At 41.0% G+C, this 20,716-nt stretch overlaps 1 protein-coding gene across 1 annotated transcript in view; it reads left to right on the forward strand.

The window, feature by feature from the left end:
* The window catches only part of SUCLG1 (succinate-CoA ligase GDP/ADP-forming subunit alpha), a 35,328-nt gene that overhangs the window by 11,054 nt on the left and 3,558 nt on the right, over positions 1 to 20,716 (forward strand). Inside the window, exons 3-7 of the mRNA XM_004271619.4 lie at positions 3,717 to 3,833; positions 7,377 to 7,589; positions 7,725 to 7,782; positions 14,096 to 14,179; positions 16,454 to 16,605. Of these exons, the coding sequence (XP_004271667.2) occupies positions 3,717 to 3,833; positions 7,377 to 7,589; positions 7,725 to 7,782; positions 14,096 to 14,179; positions 16,454 to 16,605 (624 nt within the window). The remainder of the gene's footprint in view (positions 1 to 3,716; positions 3,834 to 7,376; positions 7,590 to 7,724; positions 7,783 to 14,095; positions 14,180 to 16,453; positions 16,606 to 20,716) is intronic.

The raw sequence follows: 20,716 nt of genomic DNA on the forward strand, positions 1-20,716 counted from the left end.
ATTCTGTAAAGTCAAGATTGTAAGCATTTTAGGCTTAATAGGCCATGCAGTCTCTGTTACAGCTACTTGGTAGTATTGGAACAGCAAAAGCAGCCATAGGTAATATGTCAGTGAATGGGTATGCCAGTAAAACTTAATTCACGAAACCAGTGGCAAGTCAAGTCCTTCAGGCCATATTTTACTAACCCCTGATCTAGAGGATGATACCTAAATATCCAGAATTCTATAACTTTTGTTTTTAAAGTACTTAGGAATTGCTTTAAAATTTTGTAGTTCTTGTTTTAAAAATGAATTAGATTAGAAGGTTGTTCATGTGAAATGTCCTTTTGCTTTCTGACTTTTTTTTGAAATAATTGGGCACAAAAATGTGAATTGCAGTGGACCTTGCTTCTTTTTCTCCCATTCCTCTACTGTCTTAAAAAAAACAATCCACTGTCAATGAAAAAAGAAACACCCCAAACTTAGAAATTTTGTTCATAGGTAAAATTGGTTTACTTATTCTGATAGCCATATGTTTTATGAATATCATTTCCACATATTTACATTCTAAAGAAAGTTGATGCTCATCTAAGATATGAAGTACATTTTATCATTCCTCTGCCAATTAAAATCATATTTAGTCCCTTTTTGGATAGATGTTAATTTTATTAGCATATAATCAAATGTTTGATTAACCCAAATTCTCCACCTAAGTTTATTATGTATGATTTTGTTTTTCTGTTCACTAAGCTTTATACAATCCTGCAACATTTTAACCTCTGACCTTTTTTTTTAAGAACCATTGTCCATGCTATAAGCACTATTTGGAACTGTCTTTGATTCATAAATTAGATGATGATTTGCCTACATATTGAAATCCAGGGTTGGTTTCAGTGTCTCTGGGTTACCGGCAAATACACTGTTTCTCATTCACTTTTTTTTTTAGAGTAATTGGGAGCCCTAAGATTTGTTGGTTTTAAGTTTCTGTTTATAGACGTAACGATGAGGTCTGAAATTTAGAGTTTATCTCTGTAGAGAATCTGCGTTTTGTCTCATTAGTTCTTTTTTTTTTTCAGTGTACACATTGTTCCACATATGAGTGAGGAATATTTGTATTTCAGAGCAAATCCCCAAAATGCAGATTTCCAGTGGGTGGTATTTCTTGAACTGGCTGTTATGAGCTGCTAAAAGCTATTACTATTCTTAACTCTGCACTGGATGGTGATAATGGGAAAATTACGGGAAAGAAGCTTATTAACGGGAAATATTATCCCTGTTTAGCACTACATTAGGAGTAAAAATTTGTCCATTGGAATTTATGTAACAGTGTGGTAGTCTAGGGTAGTGCTTCTCTAACTATCTGGAATGAAAGACCAGTTTGGGTGTGTCTTTGTTTTATCACTAATCTAATGCAGATGAATATTTTTTACAAAATACTGTAAAAGTCATAGCAATATTATATTGCTATAAAAGTCTGCAAACATTCTCACTTATTTTTGTTTTCTTTATTAGATTTTTCTTTATTATTTTTGTCATTCTTTTTTTCGTTTTGTGTTTATCTCACTGTAGACCGTTAGCATATACAGATGACACTTTGAATGGCATTTCTCTAGAGAGAGAGCACTGGTCTGAGGTCCTTTCCAAAACTCCATCACTGACTTAAGATAAGTCAGTTAACATGCTCGGGACTAAGTTTCCTGTATTGAAAAAGGAAGACGTTGAATTAAGAAATAGAACTTGAGTAGTTGAGTCATCATTTTCTGGTCCCTGTAGAATGACCGCATAGATCCACTCAGTTTTCAACAACTACTTATTGAGTGCCTACTGTATGGAATGTGTTGCTGTAGGTGCCATCTCTCAGTGAACAAAGTAGATAGAAATCATTGCCTTCATGGAGTGGCGGGGGAGAGAAACAAAATCAATGAGTAAATTATGTGGTACGTTAGAAAGTATAAGTGCCGTGGAAAAACTAAACCAGAGAAAGGAGGTGTCTGTATGTGTGTGGGGTTGTGGTGGCAGTTGGGGTGGGTGCTCAGGGGAAGCCTGACCTCTGAGTCAAGTTCTAAAGGAGCTTTGGGGGTGAGTCAAGTGGATGTCTAGGGGAAGGGTGTTCCAGCCAGAGGGGACAGTGAGGCCAGGAGGGGGGAACGTGCCTGCTGTGTGTGGCAGCCCCAAGGCCGGCATGACTGGAGTAGAATGAGTGATGGGAGAACAGTGGGTGAAGCGAGGTCGGGCAGTTGAGGGGTTCTGATGTGAGGAGGCAGCTTGAATACTGACTTGGTGGCCAGTGTGATGCTTTTGCTTTGGCTTTTGCTGTGAATGAGACGGAAAACTATTGCAGAGTTTGATCAGAGAAGGGACATGTAACAGGATCAGTCTGGCTGCCGTGTTGAGAATAGGTTGAAAGGGAGCAAGGGCAGTACTCTGTCAAGAGTTGATGGTGACTTAGACCAAGACGGTAGCAGTAGAAGAGGTGAGATGTTGTCAGTTACGTTCTGAGGGCAGGGCAATAAGATTGACTAATGTATCCTGATTTGAGATATAAGAGAAAGAGAGAAATCAAGAATGACTTCAGTAGTTTTGGTCTGAACATCTGTTAGGAGTGGAGTTCTCATTAATTGAGATGGGGTAAACCGTGGAGGGGAGTGATCAGGAACTCGGTTTTGGGCACATTTAAGTTTGGGATGCCTACTGGTTCTCCAAGTGGAGATGTCAGGTAGGCAGTTGGCAGTGTGAGCATGGAGTTCAAGGCAAAGGTCTCGGCTAGGTATGTGGGAGGTGTGTGTGTCTGTGTGTTTGGGAGAGGTCACCATATGGATGATACTTATGATAAGGGGTGAACTCACCAAGGGCACACATTTAAATGAAAAAGAGAAGTCTAGGAAGGGGAGGAAAGAGTAGAGGAAAAACAGGGAGGCGGAGCCCCAGACGCTTAGTGAAAAAGAATCTTTCAATCCCTGGAGGTGTTTTTGGTCATCACAGCTGAGTCGGGTAGGGAGGAGGGCATTGTACTGGCATCTACTGAGTAGAGGTAAACATTGTACAAATCACAGGACAGCCTCTCATAACAGGGAATCAGTGTGTCCAGAGTGTCAGTAGTGCCGAGGTGGAGGTGGGAGAGTAAATGGATAGGGACATCCAGGATGCTGGCTGGGCAGTGTTAAAGGCTCACTTAAGGTTTGGGATCATTGATTTAAAGTGAGACCAGTTAGCATGGTTTTATTTTATTTTTCCTCCAGCTACTGTTCAGTGGCGCATGTGCAGTCTCAGAGTAGGTGGAGAATTGGATTTAACCAAGATTGTGATTTTGCCAGATGTGTAAGTTGAAGTGAGAGAGAGCCAAGGTGGTGTGTGACTGTAGTGACTGGCCATGGATTTTACACTGAGAAGAAGAGGGATGTGAGGACACCAGGAGTCGAGGAACAGTGAAAAAGAGGTGTTCTTTTCAGGTAAACACCAGGGGGTTTCTGATCGTCAGCCAAATTTGAAAGCAGAGTGAAAAGAGACTGCCCACCCCCGCCACTTAAAAAAAACAGTGATTTTGGCCCCGCAGAGGCCCGCTTTGCTTCAAGGGTGAAAGCTGTGTTCAATAAGGTGATGAGAATGCTTGGATATGTGTTACGGCTGTTTGCTGGGAAATACTTAACCTATTTGTTTTTCTTTTCCAAGTTGCTGAAGATTGCCTTTAGGCTCCCCAGCCTGCCTTTTCTCATTAGTCTTTCACGTTTTCCCCTCAGGGCACCTTTCATAGCCAGCAGGCATTGGAATACGGCACCAAATTAGTTGGAGGAACCACTCCAGGGAAAGGAGGCAAGACGCATCTGGGCTTACCGGTCTTCAGTACTGTGAAGGAGGTAACTAATGGCACCTGAGTTTGGCAAGAAAAGAAAAGCAGGGGAAGAGCTAGTATGCCTTGGTTTAAGGTCTTAATTGTGCCCCTTTGGGGAGAGTCAGTTGCTTCTTAAAATTCTAGTAACCTAGAGAAATTTGAATTGCGGTAAAAACCAGTGTGTTCACTTTAGTCAGGTAGGCTTAGGATGTTTCTCCGCAGCCTGGGTCATTTTTATTTATTTATTTTTTTTGCGGTACGCGGGCCTCTCACTGCTGTGGCCTCTCCCACTGCGGAGCACAGGCTCCGGACGCGCAGGCTCAGCGGCCATGGCTCACGGGCCCAGCCGCTCCGTGGCGTGTGGGATCCTCCCAGACCAGGGCACGAACCCGTGTCCCCTGCATCGGCAGGCGGACTCTCAACCACTGCGCCACCAGGGAGGCCCCCCGGGTCATTTTTGTCTGTAGGTATACATCAGCTCTTTAGCGAAGAAGTGCTGTGGCTTGGCTTCTGTTTGGCTTATTTTCCTTCCTTCCCATTTCTTCTTCTGGGGTGTTAGAAGTGCACATGTCAGCATCCACCCCCTACCCTAACACTTCGAGTGGGTGCTTTGCCAGGCACTGTGCCAGGTGCTTCATATTCATGGCCTCATTCAGGCCGAACCACAAGCCCGAGGTGGGTGCTGTTATCATCCCCATTTTAAAGACAAGGATGCTCTTACAAAGAGCTTTCTGAGTGAGTAGGATGGATGCCTTTCATGCAGTATTACTTGCCAGCACAGACCCTGTTGTCACAGGCCAGCTTCTGACAGGAGCAGAGAGGTTGAGGGTCCTGCATGTGGTGTCATGGCTGATAAGTGGCAGACTTAGCCTGGCTCAGAGTAAGTAAGTAGTATGTGGTATTCCTGTGTGGAGAAACCTAGCTGTGGAGTCTGATGGACAAATCACAGAGTTCTAGTCTCTTCCCCAATTTGCTGATTTCTTAATACTTTTTAAAATGATTTTAAACTAAACTTGAATTCTTCGCTACAAAGCTAATTGCTTATTGTAAAAGTTCAGATGATATAAAAGTATGTAAAGTTTTATATAGTGTTTTCCATTTCTCAGATTTTGCTTTTATAGAGAGCTAATTTAAGCTCAATGTGTATTCTTTCATTCTCTTTCTACACCTAAATGAATATATACAATACTAGTAGTATTATAAAAGAAACCATAGTACAAATTCTTGGCTGTTTAATTAAAAAAATCAAGGAAATAAACTTAGTACTTGGGATTGATGTATTGATGTTAAAAAATGTACCCCTCCTCTTTATAAACATACTTCTAAGGCATGTTTTAAAGAATTGCACTTTTTACAGTACACATTTATAGATGTACTCTCTTTATGGAATACTAACTTCTTTTTTTTTTTTTGTGGGACCCGGGCCTCTCACTGTTGTGGCCTCTCCCATTGCGGAGCACAGGCTCCGGACGCACAGGCTCAGCGGCCATGGCTCACGGGCCCAGCCGCTCCGCGGCATGTGGGATCTTCCCGGATCGGGGCACGAACCCGTGTCCCCTGCATCGGCAGGCGGACTCTCAAACACTGAGCCACCAGGGAAGCCCCTGGAATACTAACTTCTAATTGAAGTTAATTTGTATTCTTAATCCTAAAATGTAGAAAAAAACAAATATTCAAATTTGGAATTTTCACTTTACTTTAAACTTGAAAATAGGGTGTACTGTATACGTGTATGTGTGTTTTGAGTGTATTGTATTTTAAAGAGTAAAAAAAATCATATATTCTGAAGAATAATCATTTAGTTTTTTTTTTTTGATTTGCATTTTTAGAAAAAAATCTCTCTAGGCAGATATCTTTTGTCATGAGCTGTTTTTGCTTTCTTTTGAAAACAGTTTTCATTGCTAAGCAATTCATTTATTATTAATTTTGATACAAATAGATATGACATTTGGAATATAATGTAAGTTCTTTGACAGATACTGTCTCTCACCCATTCTGCTCTTTCAAAGAGCATTCTGAGTGAGTAGGACGGACACCTTTCATACAGTATTATTTGCCAGCACAGACCCTGTTGTCACAGTCCAGCTGCTGAAAGTGTTTGTAGCCTTAAGGGGTAGGCACCCATGGGATATATTGATATTTTCCATAAAATACCTACACTTGGTTCCAACCTAGCTCTTTTCCTTTGGTTCCCACTTCTCTGTTATCATCTTGAACATAGTGTTTAAAAACATTGTTTTGAATTATTTTTAACCCCTGGCAAGTCAGCATCCTTTGACTTGTTCTTCTCTCGCTGTCAAGATACCTCTTTTTATTCGGGGTGCCGTAGAGAAAGCCCCTAAGTTGCTGGGAACGTGGGGAGTCATTTGGGGATGATTCTCAAAGACACTGTCTTTTACTTCTGTCCCTTCTGGTTGTACCTGTGTGTTCCGTAACTTGGTTTTTGCATCCATTACGAATCCCATGACACAGCCTTCTAAAAAGTTTTGATTTACATCTTGGTTAAGTTACATTTTAACATTTATAGGGAGGCAGCCTGCTGTAGCTGAAAAGAACTGACGCTTTGGAATCAGATATACTTATTGTTGAATCTTGCCTGTACCACTTCCTAGCTATGTGACCTTGTGCAAGTTACTTAATATTTCATGGCCTCAGCATCTTGATTTGTAGCTGGGGATGCTAAGCATGCAGGGTTGTGGTGAAGCCTTATCCGAGGCCTGTATAGAGTCTCTCTCAGGGCCTCTCACGGAATAGATGCTGCCACTCTTGGAGAGCCAGAGATCACTGACAGTCTCTGTCTTCAAGGAGCTTCCTTTCAGGAGAAGAGACGTGGCTACCGTGGAGGTGGGTAGAAGGCTACATGTGTATTGATCCATGTAGAGAGTATGTAGAAACCACTGAGAGAGAAGTGTGGTCAAATTGATGGTCTTTCAGTGCTTTGCATCGTGAGGGGTGATGTAGAGTAGACTAACCTTATTTGACCCATTCTTATTCCGTGGACATTTATGCATGTGTATTTTAGTTTATTTCTAATCAGCATGCATTTAGAGTAAAAATTGACAGCTAGGAAGAAAACCACTTCATTTTGCTGCCTCTTGGTATTATGTATTAAGTGGGATGTATTTTTAAACAGATGGTTGAGAGCTGGGTTCTGGAGCTTGGGGCTCACCAGTCCTTTTCTCCCGGGGAGGTGCAGGGTCTTTGGTACCGAACAGGTGGTAAGTGCCTTGTAGAACAACAGAAATAAACATGGCCCAGGAATGAGGGGACACAGATGCAAATCAGGCAGTGCTTGCAGGTGTACTGACATGCTGTCACCTGAGGGAATGGGAGGTCACAGAAACTTTCAATGCAGAAGGGTGTCCCAAGGGGGCAGAAAGAGGCCGTGCTTACTCTGCTCTTTTCTGACAGCAAAGTGAACTTGTTAATGGGAAGAATGAAGACATCCGATGTCTCCTGGTGATGTCCTCTCCTGACCCCAAGACATCATTAAAATCATGGTATTGAATTTCTTTTACAATGTTTCTGACTTAACCAATAATAAAGTGCTTCGTGGTTAATGTTTCAGGCCAAAGAACAGACCGGAGCAACAGCGTCTGTCATTTATGTCCCTCCTCCTTTTGCTGCTGCTGCCATTAATGAAGCTATCGAGGCGGAAGTGTCCTTGGTCGTGTGCATCACTGAAGGTATTCCACAGCAGGACATGGTGCGGGTCAAGCACAAACTGCTGCGCCAGGAAAAGACCAGGCTGATTGGTCCAAACTGCCCTGGAGTCATCAATGTGAGTGTACAAAACAAAAATAAGCCCTCTGAAGGCTAACTAGCTTTGAATCAGTCCAAATATATTTGTGTGTATGACCTAGGAAGTTACAATTTTTTTTTCACTTTTCTGAAACCATGAATTACTTTCCTTCAGCCTGGAGAATGCAAAATTGGCATCATGCCTGGCCATATTCACAAGAAAGGAAGAATTGGTGAGTATATATTTCTTATAGATTAAAAACAAAATTCCTTGCCCTGAGCTCAAAACTCACAAAGAGAATTTGACTCTGCAAATCAAATTCATTTTTAATTAATTCAACTTTAAGAGAATTTACCAGGGAAGTTTTATAGTGAATTGATTCTATGTCCTGAATTGATGCTTGAGAAACACTAATTCTCTAGAATCAGTGAAGATGTTTTTTGGGTTTTTTTAAAGATTCTTTTCCTGCTCAGCACACTATGGATTCTTCCATGTGTTTGCGTGTATCAATAGTTTATTTTATCGGTAAGTAATATTTTATTGAATACCACAATTTGTCCATTCTCCCACTGACAACTGTTTCTGTTGTTTTCAGGTTTGATTCATTATGAATAAGGTTAAGGTGAACTTTTGTGTACAGGTCTTTCTGTGGGTATTTCTCTTGGGTTAAATGCCTACGAATGGAATTGCTAAGTCATAGAGTCAAAGCATGTTCAACTTTTTAAGAAGTTGCCAAATAGTTCTGTAAAGTGACTGTGCGTTCTTTACCCTCACCCTCGGTGTATGAATGTTCCAGTCATTCCACGTCTTCACAGACATTTAGTACTGTTAGTCTGTAATTTTAGCCATTCTACCGGGAGTAAAATGATGTCTCATTATGGTTTTGAGTTTCCCCCATGACTAATGATGTCATGTCCTTATTGGCCATTTATAAATCTTCTGTTGTGAAATATCTGTTCAAGTGTTTTACACATTATTTTTTATTGGGTAGTCTTTTTTATATAATTTTTATATAATTGTTGATTATAGGGGGTTCTGTAAATATTCCGGCTCTTAAGTTCTTTGTCAGATACACATGCTGTGAATATTTTTATTGTTAGTCTTTCTGTGTCCTGTCAGAATTACTTTGCCTCAGTGGATATTATAGGCTTTCTCAAAATGTTTTGGGAAAATTGTACTGCTACTTGTTTAGTTCCTCAAGGAAATAACCAAATTAACGTTTCAGAATTAGCCCATTATGGCGGTTTTTAGACTCTTCACACCTAACTCTCACTAAGCTATACTGTTTCTCCACCGTAATAGAGTTTACAGTACTTTATCTATAAACCGTGACTGTAAATACTAAGTAAGAATAGTTAAACATAGTCAGTAAATGCCAGTTGTGTAGTTTACAGGACTGGGTTAAAGGTCATGATTTTTCTTTATTACTAATGGCTCTTAGAGCTGTCAGCCCTGCTGCCAGTCGAGAACTTACCAAGTTCTCTTACGAGGGAGGATGCAGGGAGTTCCATAGGCCATCTGATTTCTAGTCGGGGCCTGATCCACATAGCCACTGATGCTTTTGCACATATTTGAATACTCTGTACACTCTGCAGTCTGCTTGGAATGGCTACTACTGTAGACTTAGATGAGCATGGAATAAGGTGTGTCCTGTACTGAGTTGCCTTTCTGATCACTACCCTGCTTTCTAAGGTGCCCATGAACCTCAAAAACAAGTAAGAAAAGTTCAGGGAAGTCCTTTAGACCTTGGTTCTCCAGATGGCCATAGCACATTGATGAGGAAGTCCTCTGGGAGACTGCCTTTAATTCAGAGGATTTAGAAAAAAATTCACCTAAAAGAAAATATATGACACTACAAGATTTTCAAGGAGGTGAAGGAGAAAAGATGATTTTTTGTACTAACTATTCCTATTTTGATACTAGTACTAATGTTCTCAGAAGCCTCATTGACTTCCAGTCCTTAAGCTAAGAGTTTAGGGAAAGGAAGGATTTTTCAGTCCCTTGGGTATTTCTGAATGGGATGTAATGTAATATGACAGCAGTACAATAGTATAGTGGCTTTCTCGTTTGTGTTAATGATAGCTAATGAAACTGTATAACAGCTAATTGAATGTTATTGAAGAGAGATTGAATTCCAAATTGATATTTAACTATACAATATTTTTTTCACTTATGTTAGACGTTTTTTTACTCTCAACCACATGTGACATGCTTGACTTCTACATCCTTTTTAAAAATTTTATTTTAATTAAACTTTTTATATTCAGATAATTGTAAATTCACATGTAATTGTAAGAAATAATACAGACAGATTTCTGTGTACCCTTTATCCAGTGTCCCCCAATGGTAACATCTTGCAAAACTATAATGCAATGTCACATCTAGTATATTGACATGGATACAGACATAAAGAATTTTTCCATCACTCCAAGGATCCCTCATCTTGCCCTTTTATAGATACACCCACTTCCCTCCTACTCCCACTCCCTTCTTAATCCTTGGAAACTAATAATTCTCCATTTCTAAAATTTTAAATTTCAGGAGTGCTGTATAAATAATATCATGTAGTATGTAGCGTTTTGGGATTGGCTGTTTACACTCGGTACAATTCTCTGGAGATTCACCAGATTGTTGTGTCAGTAGTTCATTCATTTTTATTACTGAGTAGTATTCCAGGGTACAAATATGCCATAGTGTGTTTAATGATTCATCTGTTGAAAGTTATTGGGATTGTTTCCAGTTTGGGGCTGTTACAAGTAAGGCTGCTATAAACATTTGTGTACCCGTTTTTATATAATCCAAGTCTTCGTTTCTTTGGGATGAATGCCCAGGAGGGCAGTTGCTAGGTTGGATGATAGTTGCATGTTTTTAAAGAAATTGCCAAATTGTTATCCATTTTACATTTCCGTCACCAACGTATGTGTGATCCGGTTTTTCTGCATCCTTGCCAGCATTGGTAGTATCACAGTTTTTTATGTTAGCCATTCTGATAAGTGTACAGTGATATCTCATTGTAATAGTTTTAATTTACATTCCCCTGGTGGCTAATGATATTGAACGTCTTTTCAGGTGCTTGTCCATCATCTGTATATCTTCTTCAGTGAAGTGTTTCTTCATGTTTTTTTGCCCATGGTCTAATTGGGTTGTTTGCTTTTTTACTGTTGAGTTTTGAGAGTTCTTTATATATTCTAGATACTAGCACGTTGTTGGATATGTGGCTTACAAATATTTTCTCCCGCTCTGTAGCTGTGTTTTCATGCTCTTAACAGGATCTTTTAGAGAGCAAGAGTTTTTCATTTTGATGAAGTCTAACTTACTAATTTTTTTCTCCTGTGAAGTATGCTTTGGACCTCAAGTCTAATACGTCTTTGCCTAGCCTTAAATACCTTTCTTTTTCCTGAAAGTTTTGTAGTTTTACATTTAAATCCCATGATCCAATTTCAGTTAATTTTTCTAGGTGTGAGACGTAGATCAAAGTTCTTTTTCGTCTACTTGTGTTCAGTTGCTTCAGCACCATTTATTGAAAAGATCATCTTTCTTCCATTGAGTTGCTTTTGCATTTTTGTCAGAAAAACAGTTGGCATATTTGTGTTGGTCTATTTCTGGATTTCACCAGTACCACACAATCTTGATACTATAGCTAAGTGATAAGTCTTGAAATTTTAGGTAGATCGCTTCCTTGCACTTTATTCTTTTTTAAATTATTTTAGTTCTTCTAGTTCCTTTACTTCATATAATTTTTAAGATGATCTTGTCTCTATCTACAGAAACTCTTGCTGGGATTTTGATGGGAATTGTGTTAAATCTTTATGTCAATCTGGGGGGAATAGACATGTTGACTATTCCAATCCATGAATGCAGTATATTTTCACTTATTTGGATTGTCTTTGATTTCTTTCACAAGCATTTTGTAGCTTTTAGCATATAAGTCCTGTATATGTTTTGGTAGATTTACACCTAAGTATTTCTTTTTTTAAGAAAGCAATTGTAAATTTTATTGTATTTTAATTTTGGTGTCCATGTGCTCATGGCTAATGTATAGAAATACAATTGATTTTTGTTTATCTTGTATCTTGCAACGTTGCTGTAATCTAATGGGTTTTCTTGGTAGATTCCTTAGCATTTTCTTTGTAGACAAACATGTTATCTACAAATAGGGACAGTTTTATTTCTTCCTTTTAGGACACTCAGGAGAAAGTCTTTCTATCTATCCATGTTTTGCTTATTGCTGTGTTCTTCCTTCTTGGTATCATTTACCTTCTTTCTAGAGAACTTCCATTAGCCATTCTTTTATGATGGAACTGTTGGTGACAGATTATTTATTTTTCCCTCATCTGAGAATGTCTTTATTTCCCCTTCATCCCTAAAGGATAATTTCACTGGGTATAGGATTTAGGGTTGACAGTTCTTTTAGCACTTAAAAAATGTTGTTCCACTTCTTGCTTCCATGGGTTCTGATGAGAAAGCTGATGTCATTTGAGTTGTTTTTCCTGTTTAGGTAAGGTGTTATTTTTCTCTTGCTGCTTTCAAGATTTTTTTTTTTTGACTTTGGTTTTCTGAATTTTATTTATTAGGAGTTTGGATGGGAATTTCTTTGGATTTATCCTCTTTGTGGTTTGTTCACTGTTGTGTCACTGCTTGAGTCTTGAGGTCCCTAGTGACTCTGTCTTCTCTCCATCTTTCAGAGATTTTTTTTTTTTTTTTTTTTTTTTGTGGTACGCGGGCCTCTCACCATTGTGGCCTATCCCTTTGCGGAGCACAGGCTCCGGACGTGCAGGCTCAGCGGCCATGGCTCACGGGCCCAGCCACTCTGCGGCACGTGGGATCTTCCCGGACCGAGGCACGAACCCGCGTCCCCTGCATCGGCAGGCAGACTCTCAACCACTGCGCCACCAGGGAAGCCCCTCAGAGATTTCTTATATTTGTTTTATATATGATATCCAGGGTTTTTACTTGTACTTAGCAGGAAAAATACAGGAAAATACCCCTGCTTTTTGGAAGCAGAAGTATCCTTATGATAGACTTTTTTTTTTTTTTGCGGTACATGGGCCTCTCACTGTTGTGGCCTCTCCCGTTGCGGAGCACAGGCTCCGGACGCGCAGGCTCAGCGGCCATGGCTCACGGGCCCAGCTGCTCCGCGGCATGTGGGATCTTCCCGGACCAGGGCACGAACCCGTGTCCCCTGCATCGGCAGTCAGACTCTCAACCACTGCGCCACCAGGGAAGCCCTATGATAGATATTTTTAAGTGATGGTCTCTTTTACTATATATATACTTTAAGGATGGCAGGAGTAATTTACCCTAAAAACATTGCTTTCATTATCTTAAATGTATGCAGTTTGCATTTATATAAATTGTATATCATTTATATAATTAGATGAAAGCCCCTTAAAAGAATGACAAAATGACAAAATCCTAGTGCTACTGTGCACTATTATACTGTTCCATTAAAAGACTAGAATAAATAAAACAGTTGTGCTGCCCAGTAATCTAGGGTGTTGCCTGGACAAGAACATAATTCTATCATAAGAATCAATTAATCAACCATAATTCTATTTATAAGAATCAGGAGTGGAGAGGAGACTAGGTAATTCACACAAAGATATACAATTAAGTTACTGATTATACTTTACTTAAAAGCTAAATGCATCAAATGCATATGTACATAGGCATGACCTACCTAACCTTCTCAGTTATGAAAGGTCCCACAGAGGAGGGACTGTGTTAAGGAGAGATGATGTAGATAGAAATAAAGCTCTAAGAATAGGGAAAAACTGACGGATGAGACAGATGGGGGTTGGTGTTAGTGGTTGTCATTTGTCGTGAAATAGGATCCAGTTAGTGAAAGGTCTTAAAACTCTTGGAATTAGATTTTGTTTGAGAGGGTGGTTGTTCTCCATTGATTTTCAGTATTGACCCATTTGGTGCATATTTACTGAGCTCCTTCTGTGCCTGAACTGTGCTTGATACTCGGAACGCAGGTGTGGGGAAAACAGTCTTGTTTACTGACCCCCTGGAGGTTCCAGTCCAGCAAGAAAGACAGTCACTGCAGAATCTCCAACAGCATTGGCAGTCTCTTACCGAACCAGCGTAGGAGAACAGGGCTCTGTCTTGAGGAATCTGTGTGGTCAGGAGACAGCAAGCCTAACTATGAATTTATTTTCCTAAATCAGAGTTATTAGCCAAAGATTAATACTTGAAACTTATGCCTTCTTTTTTTTTCTTTATGGACCTTTTTATAGGTTTATTGTTCCATTTTACTGCATGTCTGCAGTCGTTTTACGTGGAAGACTTTAGGTCTCTCTTAACTGCTTTTATGGTCATAAAACAACCCTAACTAATAACACACTTTCTTCTCTATATAACTTTTAAAACCTCCCTGCTATAATTTAGGCCTTTTCTTCTTATTTCATGACCTGATGTTATCGTTTATTTGGTTGACAAATTGTGAAATGGGTTTTATAGATACCTGTGTTTGTAATTTATTTTACTGTATGATAGTCGTATGAACACAACCTAATATTATTGAATTCTCTTTCTTTAAGGTATCGTGTCCAGATCTGGCACCCTGACTTATGAAGCAGTTCATCAAACAACACAAGTTGGGTTGGGGCAGTCTTTGTGCATTGGTGAGGAATTTTTTTGCTAAGCTCATTTTATTGGAGTTCAGTATCTTCCCTGAATAAGTATAATGATAATTATTGATTTGATTATTTGTGAGAGATTTTGATGCCATTTTATTAAAAAGATGTTGTGATCTTGAATTTAATTTGCTTATACGTGAAGCTGACTGTTATATTTTCAAGATTCATGGTCTGGGATTTGACTTCCGAGCTTCAGAACAAACATCCTGGGACGTGTGTCTCCTGGAGAGCCTTGGGCCTTGAAAACAGCTGTTACTTAGCTTGCTGGGAAGAAATGGTCCTTCAAAATAGGACTTTCATTACTGTAATTCGCATTTTGTTATCATTACCAGCTGTCACTCAGTGCTTCACAGTCACTGAATTCTTTGCCAATCATTATCTCACTCTTCAGGCAACCCCCCGAGGCACCGCTGAGCTGGCGTGTAGTCCTGTGGCAGCGTTATTGGTGGAGGAGGGTTGAGCTCCCTGGAACCTCTCTCTTTGCCACATCATACTGCCTCCCACTTACAAATATAAAAAAATTTTTACATTTTGAAATAATCTTGGTATTTGTTGCCAAAAGCCAGGCAGAGTTCTCATTTTATAAATATTCCTTCAAACTTTTAGAATATCTTTTAGAGGCTTATCAAAGGCAGCATTTTATGATAAAAAATTATAAAATATAACCCTGTAGTATTTTTATTAAGACTCAAATTCGTGGGCTTCCCTGGTGGCGCAGTGATTCAGAGTCCGCCTGCCAATGCAGGGGACACGGGTTCGTGCCCCGGTCCGGGAGGGTCCCACATGCCACGGAGCGGCTGGGCCCGTGAGCCATGGCCGCTGAGCCTGCGCGTCCGGAGCCTGTGCTCCGTAACGGGAGAGGCCACAGCAGTGAGAGGCCCGCGTACCGCAAAAAAAAAAAAAAAGACTCGAATTCGTAAAATCACTATGAAACATTAATTGAGCTTTTCTATGCGCGGAAGCACAATCTATTATACAAGATAGCGTGATGGAAAATAAGAAAAGATTTTGAAATAGAGTTGGCAGTTCTGTCTTCTGTAGCCTCTGTTTTTAATTTGTGAACGAAGAGTAATAATTGCCATGTCACAGAGAGTTTGGAGGGATGAGGAAATGGCGGGCCCGACGTGTGCTAAGGCACAGGACATGACACGTGGCTGGCACTCAGTGGATGCCGCTTCTCTTCCTCAGTTTCATTCTTGAGTGGTGTGTTGAAGAGTAGGGAGCCAGTCCTGCGTATTTATCTATTATAAAATACATTTTTATAACTTAAAAATTTAAGAGTGTCAGCCAGTCTGTAGGGAATATTGCCTTGAGTCCTATCCAAGTACTTGTGCTAAAAAGCCATGTGCTTATAGTGGAGCCTCTGTGTGTGGTCTCTCTTGTCATCTCCCACTTTGGGTCAGAGGTAAGAGGGATCAAGACACCCCCCCCTCCCCTCACTGGGACTTGTGTCTTAACCTGCAAGTGGTTCCTGTGCAATGTCCCTCATGAAATAGTTACTTTGTGCAAAGAAATGGGTTAAATGTTTAATCAGAGAAGATATTCTCACCAATACACATTTTCTTAAATGTTCTTTTTTTTTTTTTTTTACTGTAGAAGAAATACAAATGTCCAATATTTATTTCCAATGTGGTATTAAGTCTCCAATATGGTAATAAAGTTTGCGGTTCATGTGAAAATAACAAATCACAACGAACTACCACAGTGCAGGTAATGTTAGCACGCAGACACACACAGAAAGACACACATGCCAGATTAGCTAATCCAGATTATTTTTAATTTCAGAATTTATCGTCTGTGATATACAAGGTACTGATAATGAACTACTCACCAGAAGCCAACAAAGTTAAAAGTTATAACATAGAAAACAGTAATTCATGTCCCTGAAAAAGCTAACGTGTTTTCAGAAGTAAAGTTCTCCTAATTAGGGAAACTATATAGAATGCTCATTTTTAAAGAACTATCTAGGCATAATTTTGTGGGAGAGAGGAGTCTTGATAAGGAGTTAAAGAAAAAGACGGCTGTTTTTGTGACTAACAGGAACCCACCACCACCGTTTAGCATTTATGTGATATTATAAGCAGAAATAAATGTAGCATTTTGTGATTTTTAAATGTTAAATGCAAGAGTGATGACACATTTAAAAATATTGGTAAGAGGGGGGTAGGCAAAATAAGAAACCAGGTAAAACAGCATTTCCTGACCTGAATTAAATGATTCATCCAGTTTTCAGCTGGTGATATTCTTTGACTTTTCCAGGCATTGGAGGTGATCCTTTCAATGGAACAGATTTTACTGACTGCCTTGAAATCTTTCTGAACGATCCAGCCACAGAAGGTATCATATTGATTGGCGAAATTGGTGGTAATGCAGAAGAAAATGCTGCAGAATTTTTGAGGCAGCATAATTCAGTAAGTTTGGGTTTGGAAAAATATATATATATCTCTTTGCCCTTGAATAATATCACCGGTTTGTTTTAGAAGTTATTTTGTTTTTTTTTCAAAGATAAATTTTTTAAGCAAACGTGAAAGATAAAGTTAAACCTTGTTGAGCTGCACCTGGAGTACTGGCCACTCAGGGAACTTGGGACCCTTTCTGGGTGGATTCTCCTCCCCGTTTCCCCTGGGGCCTGTTCTCTGCTTCTCGAATGAATCCTCCCCCCAGGCATCTCCTCACACTTCATGGTAGGTCAGTTGGCCTCCTGCTGAAGGGAGAACTTCCAGGCCATCAGCCTGAAAGCTGTCATTTGACCTGCGTATTTCCATTTTCACCTGTCATTGGTGTCCTTTCTCCTCATCTCAGGGGATGTGTGTTCTTTCTCTGTCAAGGCTGACCTTCTAAAGAACCTGTCCTTTATACCCTTTTCCAGGAGCTTGCCTCCCTCTAGCTTCAGTCTATCCTTGTAGAGTAGCACTTCGCTTCAAAGGTCAAGTAGAAAAGCTTTATTAACTATGTCCTATGAAGGCTTTCCTTGTTGCCTCTCCCTTCGAATGAAAAAGAATAGTGTGGCGTTGTATCATAATTTCACTTAAGGGAATTAAGCTCTGTGCCTGGGGTGAAGGAGGGTGGTGGGAAGAGAAAGAGAGAGGGCACAGTAACGACGGAAGCAGCCTGGTGCCTGCCAGCCCCCAGTCAGTGAACGTGTGCTCTGGACCACTGCGGCAAAGACCTGGGGAGAGCATTCACATGGTTTCCAGGATGTCCCTGACACTGACGAATGAGTGAAGATGCATCTTCAGGAGGCCGCGCAGGAGGGCGGGAGATAACTTGTGTCTACGCTTGTAAAAGAGATTGAGAGTGAATGCATCAAAATTAAATGCCGCTGAAAAATAATGAGTAACGGAGAGTTAAAGGAACCGATAATATCACCTGCAGGGTAGTGTATACAGAGTGATGCATATGTAATTGAAGGAATTTTCAAGGGCTGTTTTGAGTCTACTTGATTTTCTTCTGTGGTAATTTTAAAAGTTCCCGTTACTCTCTGGATCTCTTTTTCTTTTTTCCTTTTTATTCACTCCCTGATCCTCAGCAGTTTGGCTTCTGTCTGCCACTTAGAAACTGTGTGACCTTGGGCATGTTCCTTAACTTCACTGTGCCTCAGTTTCCTCATTGGCAAAATAGGGATACAGTAGTTTCTTGCTCCCAGCATCCTTGTAGGACTCTATGTTACGGCTCAGTAACATAGAGGAGAGCTGCCCTGGGCACGTGGTAAGCACTCTTAGTAAGCAGCTGTTCGCTGCTGCTGCTGCTGCTGTCGGATCTGCTGTCCACCCTGGCGTTGCTCTCGCGCTAGTCACCAGGTCCTCCATTCATCCTCCTGGCTCTTCTCATCTTTATTCTTCCCCAGATAGTGCCTATTCCCTAAGTGCGAATGGTCGTTGCGTATAATCAGCATCACACTTCATGCAGTTCCCAAGGCAGAAACCTCAGAACCATCGTTTTTTTTTTTTTTTTTTTAATAAATTTATTCATTTTATTTTATTTTTGGCTGCGTTGGGTCTTCGTTGCTGCACGCGGGCTTTTCTCTGGTTGTGGCGAGCGGGGGCTAATCTTCGTTGTGGTGCGCAGGCTTCTCATTGCGGTGGCTTCTCTTGTTGGGAGCACGGGCTCTAGAGCGCAGGCTAAATAGTTGCGGCACACGGGCTCAGTAGTTGTGGCTCGCGGGCTCTAGAGTGCAGGCTCGGTAGTTGTGGTGCACGGGCTTAGTTGCTCCGCGGCATGTGGGATCTTCCCGGACCAGGGCTCGAACCCGTGTCCCCTGCATTGGCAGGCGGATTCTTAACCACTGCTCCACCAGGGAAACCCCAGAACCATCTTTTATTTCTCCCTCAGCTCTTGCTTCCACTCAGTTACCGAGATCTGTCTCTGAGATCTTAGCAGTTTGTGGAGATTGAGAGCATTGTCATCTGTAATTAGTCCCTCTGCTCTGGTGCGGGCTCTCATCTTATCTCACCTGGACCACTTCGGTAATTTTTTTCCTGATATCTCTGCTCTTCTTTCCCTCCACCTCCCCACCCCCCACCCCCACCCCCACCGCCAGCCTGCTTATTGCCATCCTTGTAGGACAAAGGGCAGACTTAGCATGGTATTCCAGCCCCTCACACACCACCCTGACCCTCCTTTTCAGATCCGTGTCCCATCTGATGTGCCGGTTGTTTTCATCCTCACTTGCCTTTGCTTGTTCCTTCTGCAAGGCGTGCTTAGTTAACACCCGACTGTCACTCTAGACTGTATTATGGAGAGCAAGGAGCTGGTATACTTGGTGCCCAGCGCAGTCCTCTGGCATGTTAGGAACCAGTAAATGGCAAATAGTGAAAGAATAAAGTAGATTGTTAGGAGATTGGAGTAAAATGTTATTAGAGTCTCTTGAGCTCAGAAAGGTTGTGAAGCTTAAAATTTAGGTAAAAACTGACTTCTTTTTACAAAAAAAAGTTCAGGTTATATAACATTATAGTCATCCCTTGGTATCTACATGGGTTTGGTTCCAGTACCCCTGCAGAAATCCATGCATGCTCAAGTGCCTTATATAAAATGGCGTAGTATTTGCATATAACCTACGTACATCCTCCCATATACTTTATCTCTAGATTACTTATAATACCTAATAGAGTGTAAATGCTTTGTTAATAGTTGCTAGCATGGTAGGTTTAAGTTTTACTTTTTGGAGCTTTCTGGAATCTTTTTCCCACATACATTTTCTATTCTCTGATGCAGACCCTGTGGGTATGGAGGGCCAACTGTACACCGTAATTTAAAAATGTATATAGAATACATGAATACCTTGAGCAGCTTAGAATTTAGTGGGAAAAACTAAGCTTTACATTTTGTTTCATTTGGCACATGTATTCCTATTCCTGGTTGGTCTCATGGAACTAAGTTTTATTGAGGGCCTACTGTGTACGAGATTCTAGCTTGAACATTTCAGGTGACATATTCAGCACTTAGCACAGTAACTGACGCAGAGCGAACACTCAGTAATGTCGCCTCCTGCTACAACTACTATTATTATCATCATGATGACAGTAATTATTTGCAGGAGTGGTGTTGTTTAATCTTGACCCTCGGATTAGATGTTTTTGTCCTTTTATGAGTAAGGAAACTGGCAGCTTGCCGATGGCAGGCACACAGCAAACCAGCCAGGGCTGAGGTTCCTACCCAGGTCTGCCTGACTTCTGCTTTACGCTGTGAGGGGTCAGGAGTCAGGTCGCTGGGCTCAAGGACAAGAGTCCACAGTCCAGGGCATCTGCTTGGACTCTAGTCATGCCATCCTAACTTGTCTTCCTGTTTTTAGTCTTCCACGCTTCTCATTTCTGTATCCTGTTCTCAGACTACACTTTTTTTTTTTTTTTTTTCTGGTACGTGGGCCTCTCACTGTTGTGGCCTCTCCCGTTGCGGAGCACAGGCTCTGGACGCGCAGGCTCAGCGGCCATGGCTCACAGGCCCAGCCGCTCCGCGGCATGTGGGATCTTCCCGGACCGGGGCACGAACCCATGTCCCCTGCATTGGCAGGTGGACTCTCAACCACTGCGCCACCAGGGAACCCCCAGACTACGCTTTTTCATAGTCTTTTCAATTCTAGTTTACGCTCCTTAAAAAATCTCAAGTGACTCTTCTTCGTCAATAGGACAGAGTGTACATTTGTTTCACATTCTAGGTTCATCCTAATCTTGTTTCTTTCTAGTGTAATATTCCCACCATTTGAGGATAGGGACAGAGGGATCCAGTGGAAACTGGTGCCACTCGAATACCAGGTGCTCACATCCTTTGCAGAGCCTACAAGTGAATAAGTAAATGACTTACAGAGTCTTTTCATCTCAGTTCTCTGCTATGGTAGATGCTGGGCATACAGAAATAAGTGAAAACGTAGTCCCGGCGTTCAGAGATTCATGGTTTAGGAGGGGAGCACGTGGGGAATAAGCTACAGCCAGTGTGCTGTGGGTAACGGCAGAAATGTGTCAGAGGCACAGCAGAGTCTCTGAACAGGAGATGAGCAGCTAACCAGCACTTGTGGAGAGAGCGGGA

Source organism: Orcinus orca, chromosome 13, assembly GCF_937001465.1.
Source record: "Orcinus orca chromosome 13, mOrcOrc1.1, whole genome shotgun sequence".
NCBI classification, from domain to species: domain Eukaryota; kingdom Metazoa; phylum Chordata; class Mammalia; order Artiodactyla; family Delphinidae; genus Orcinus; species Orcinus orca.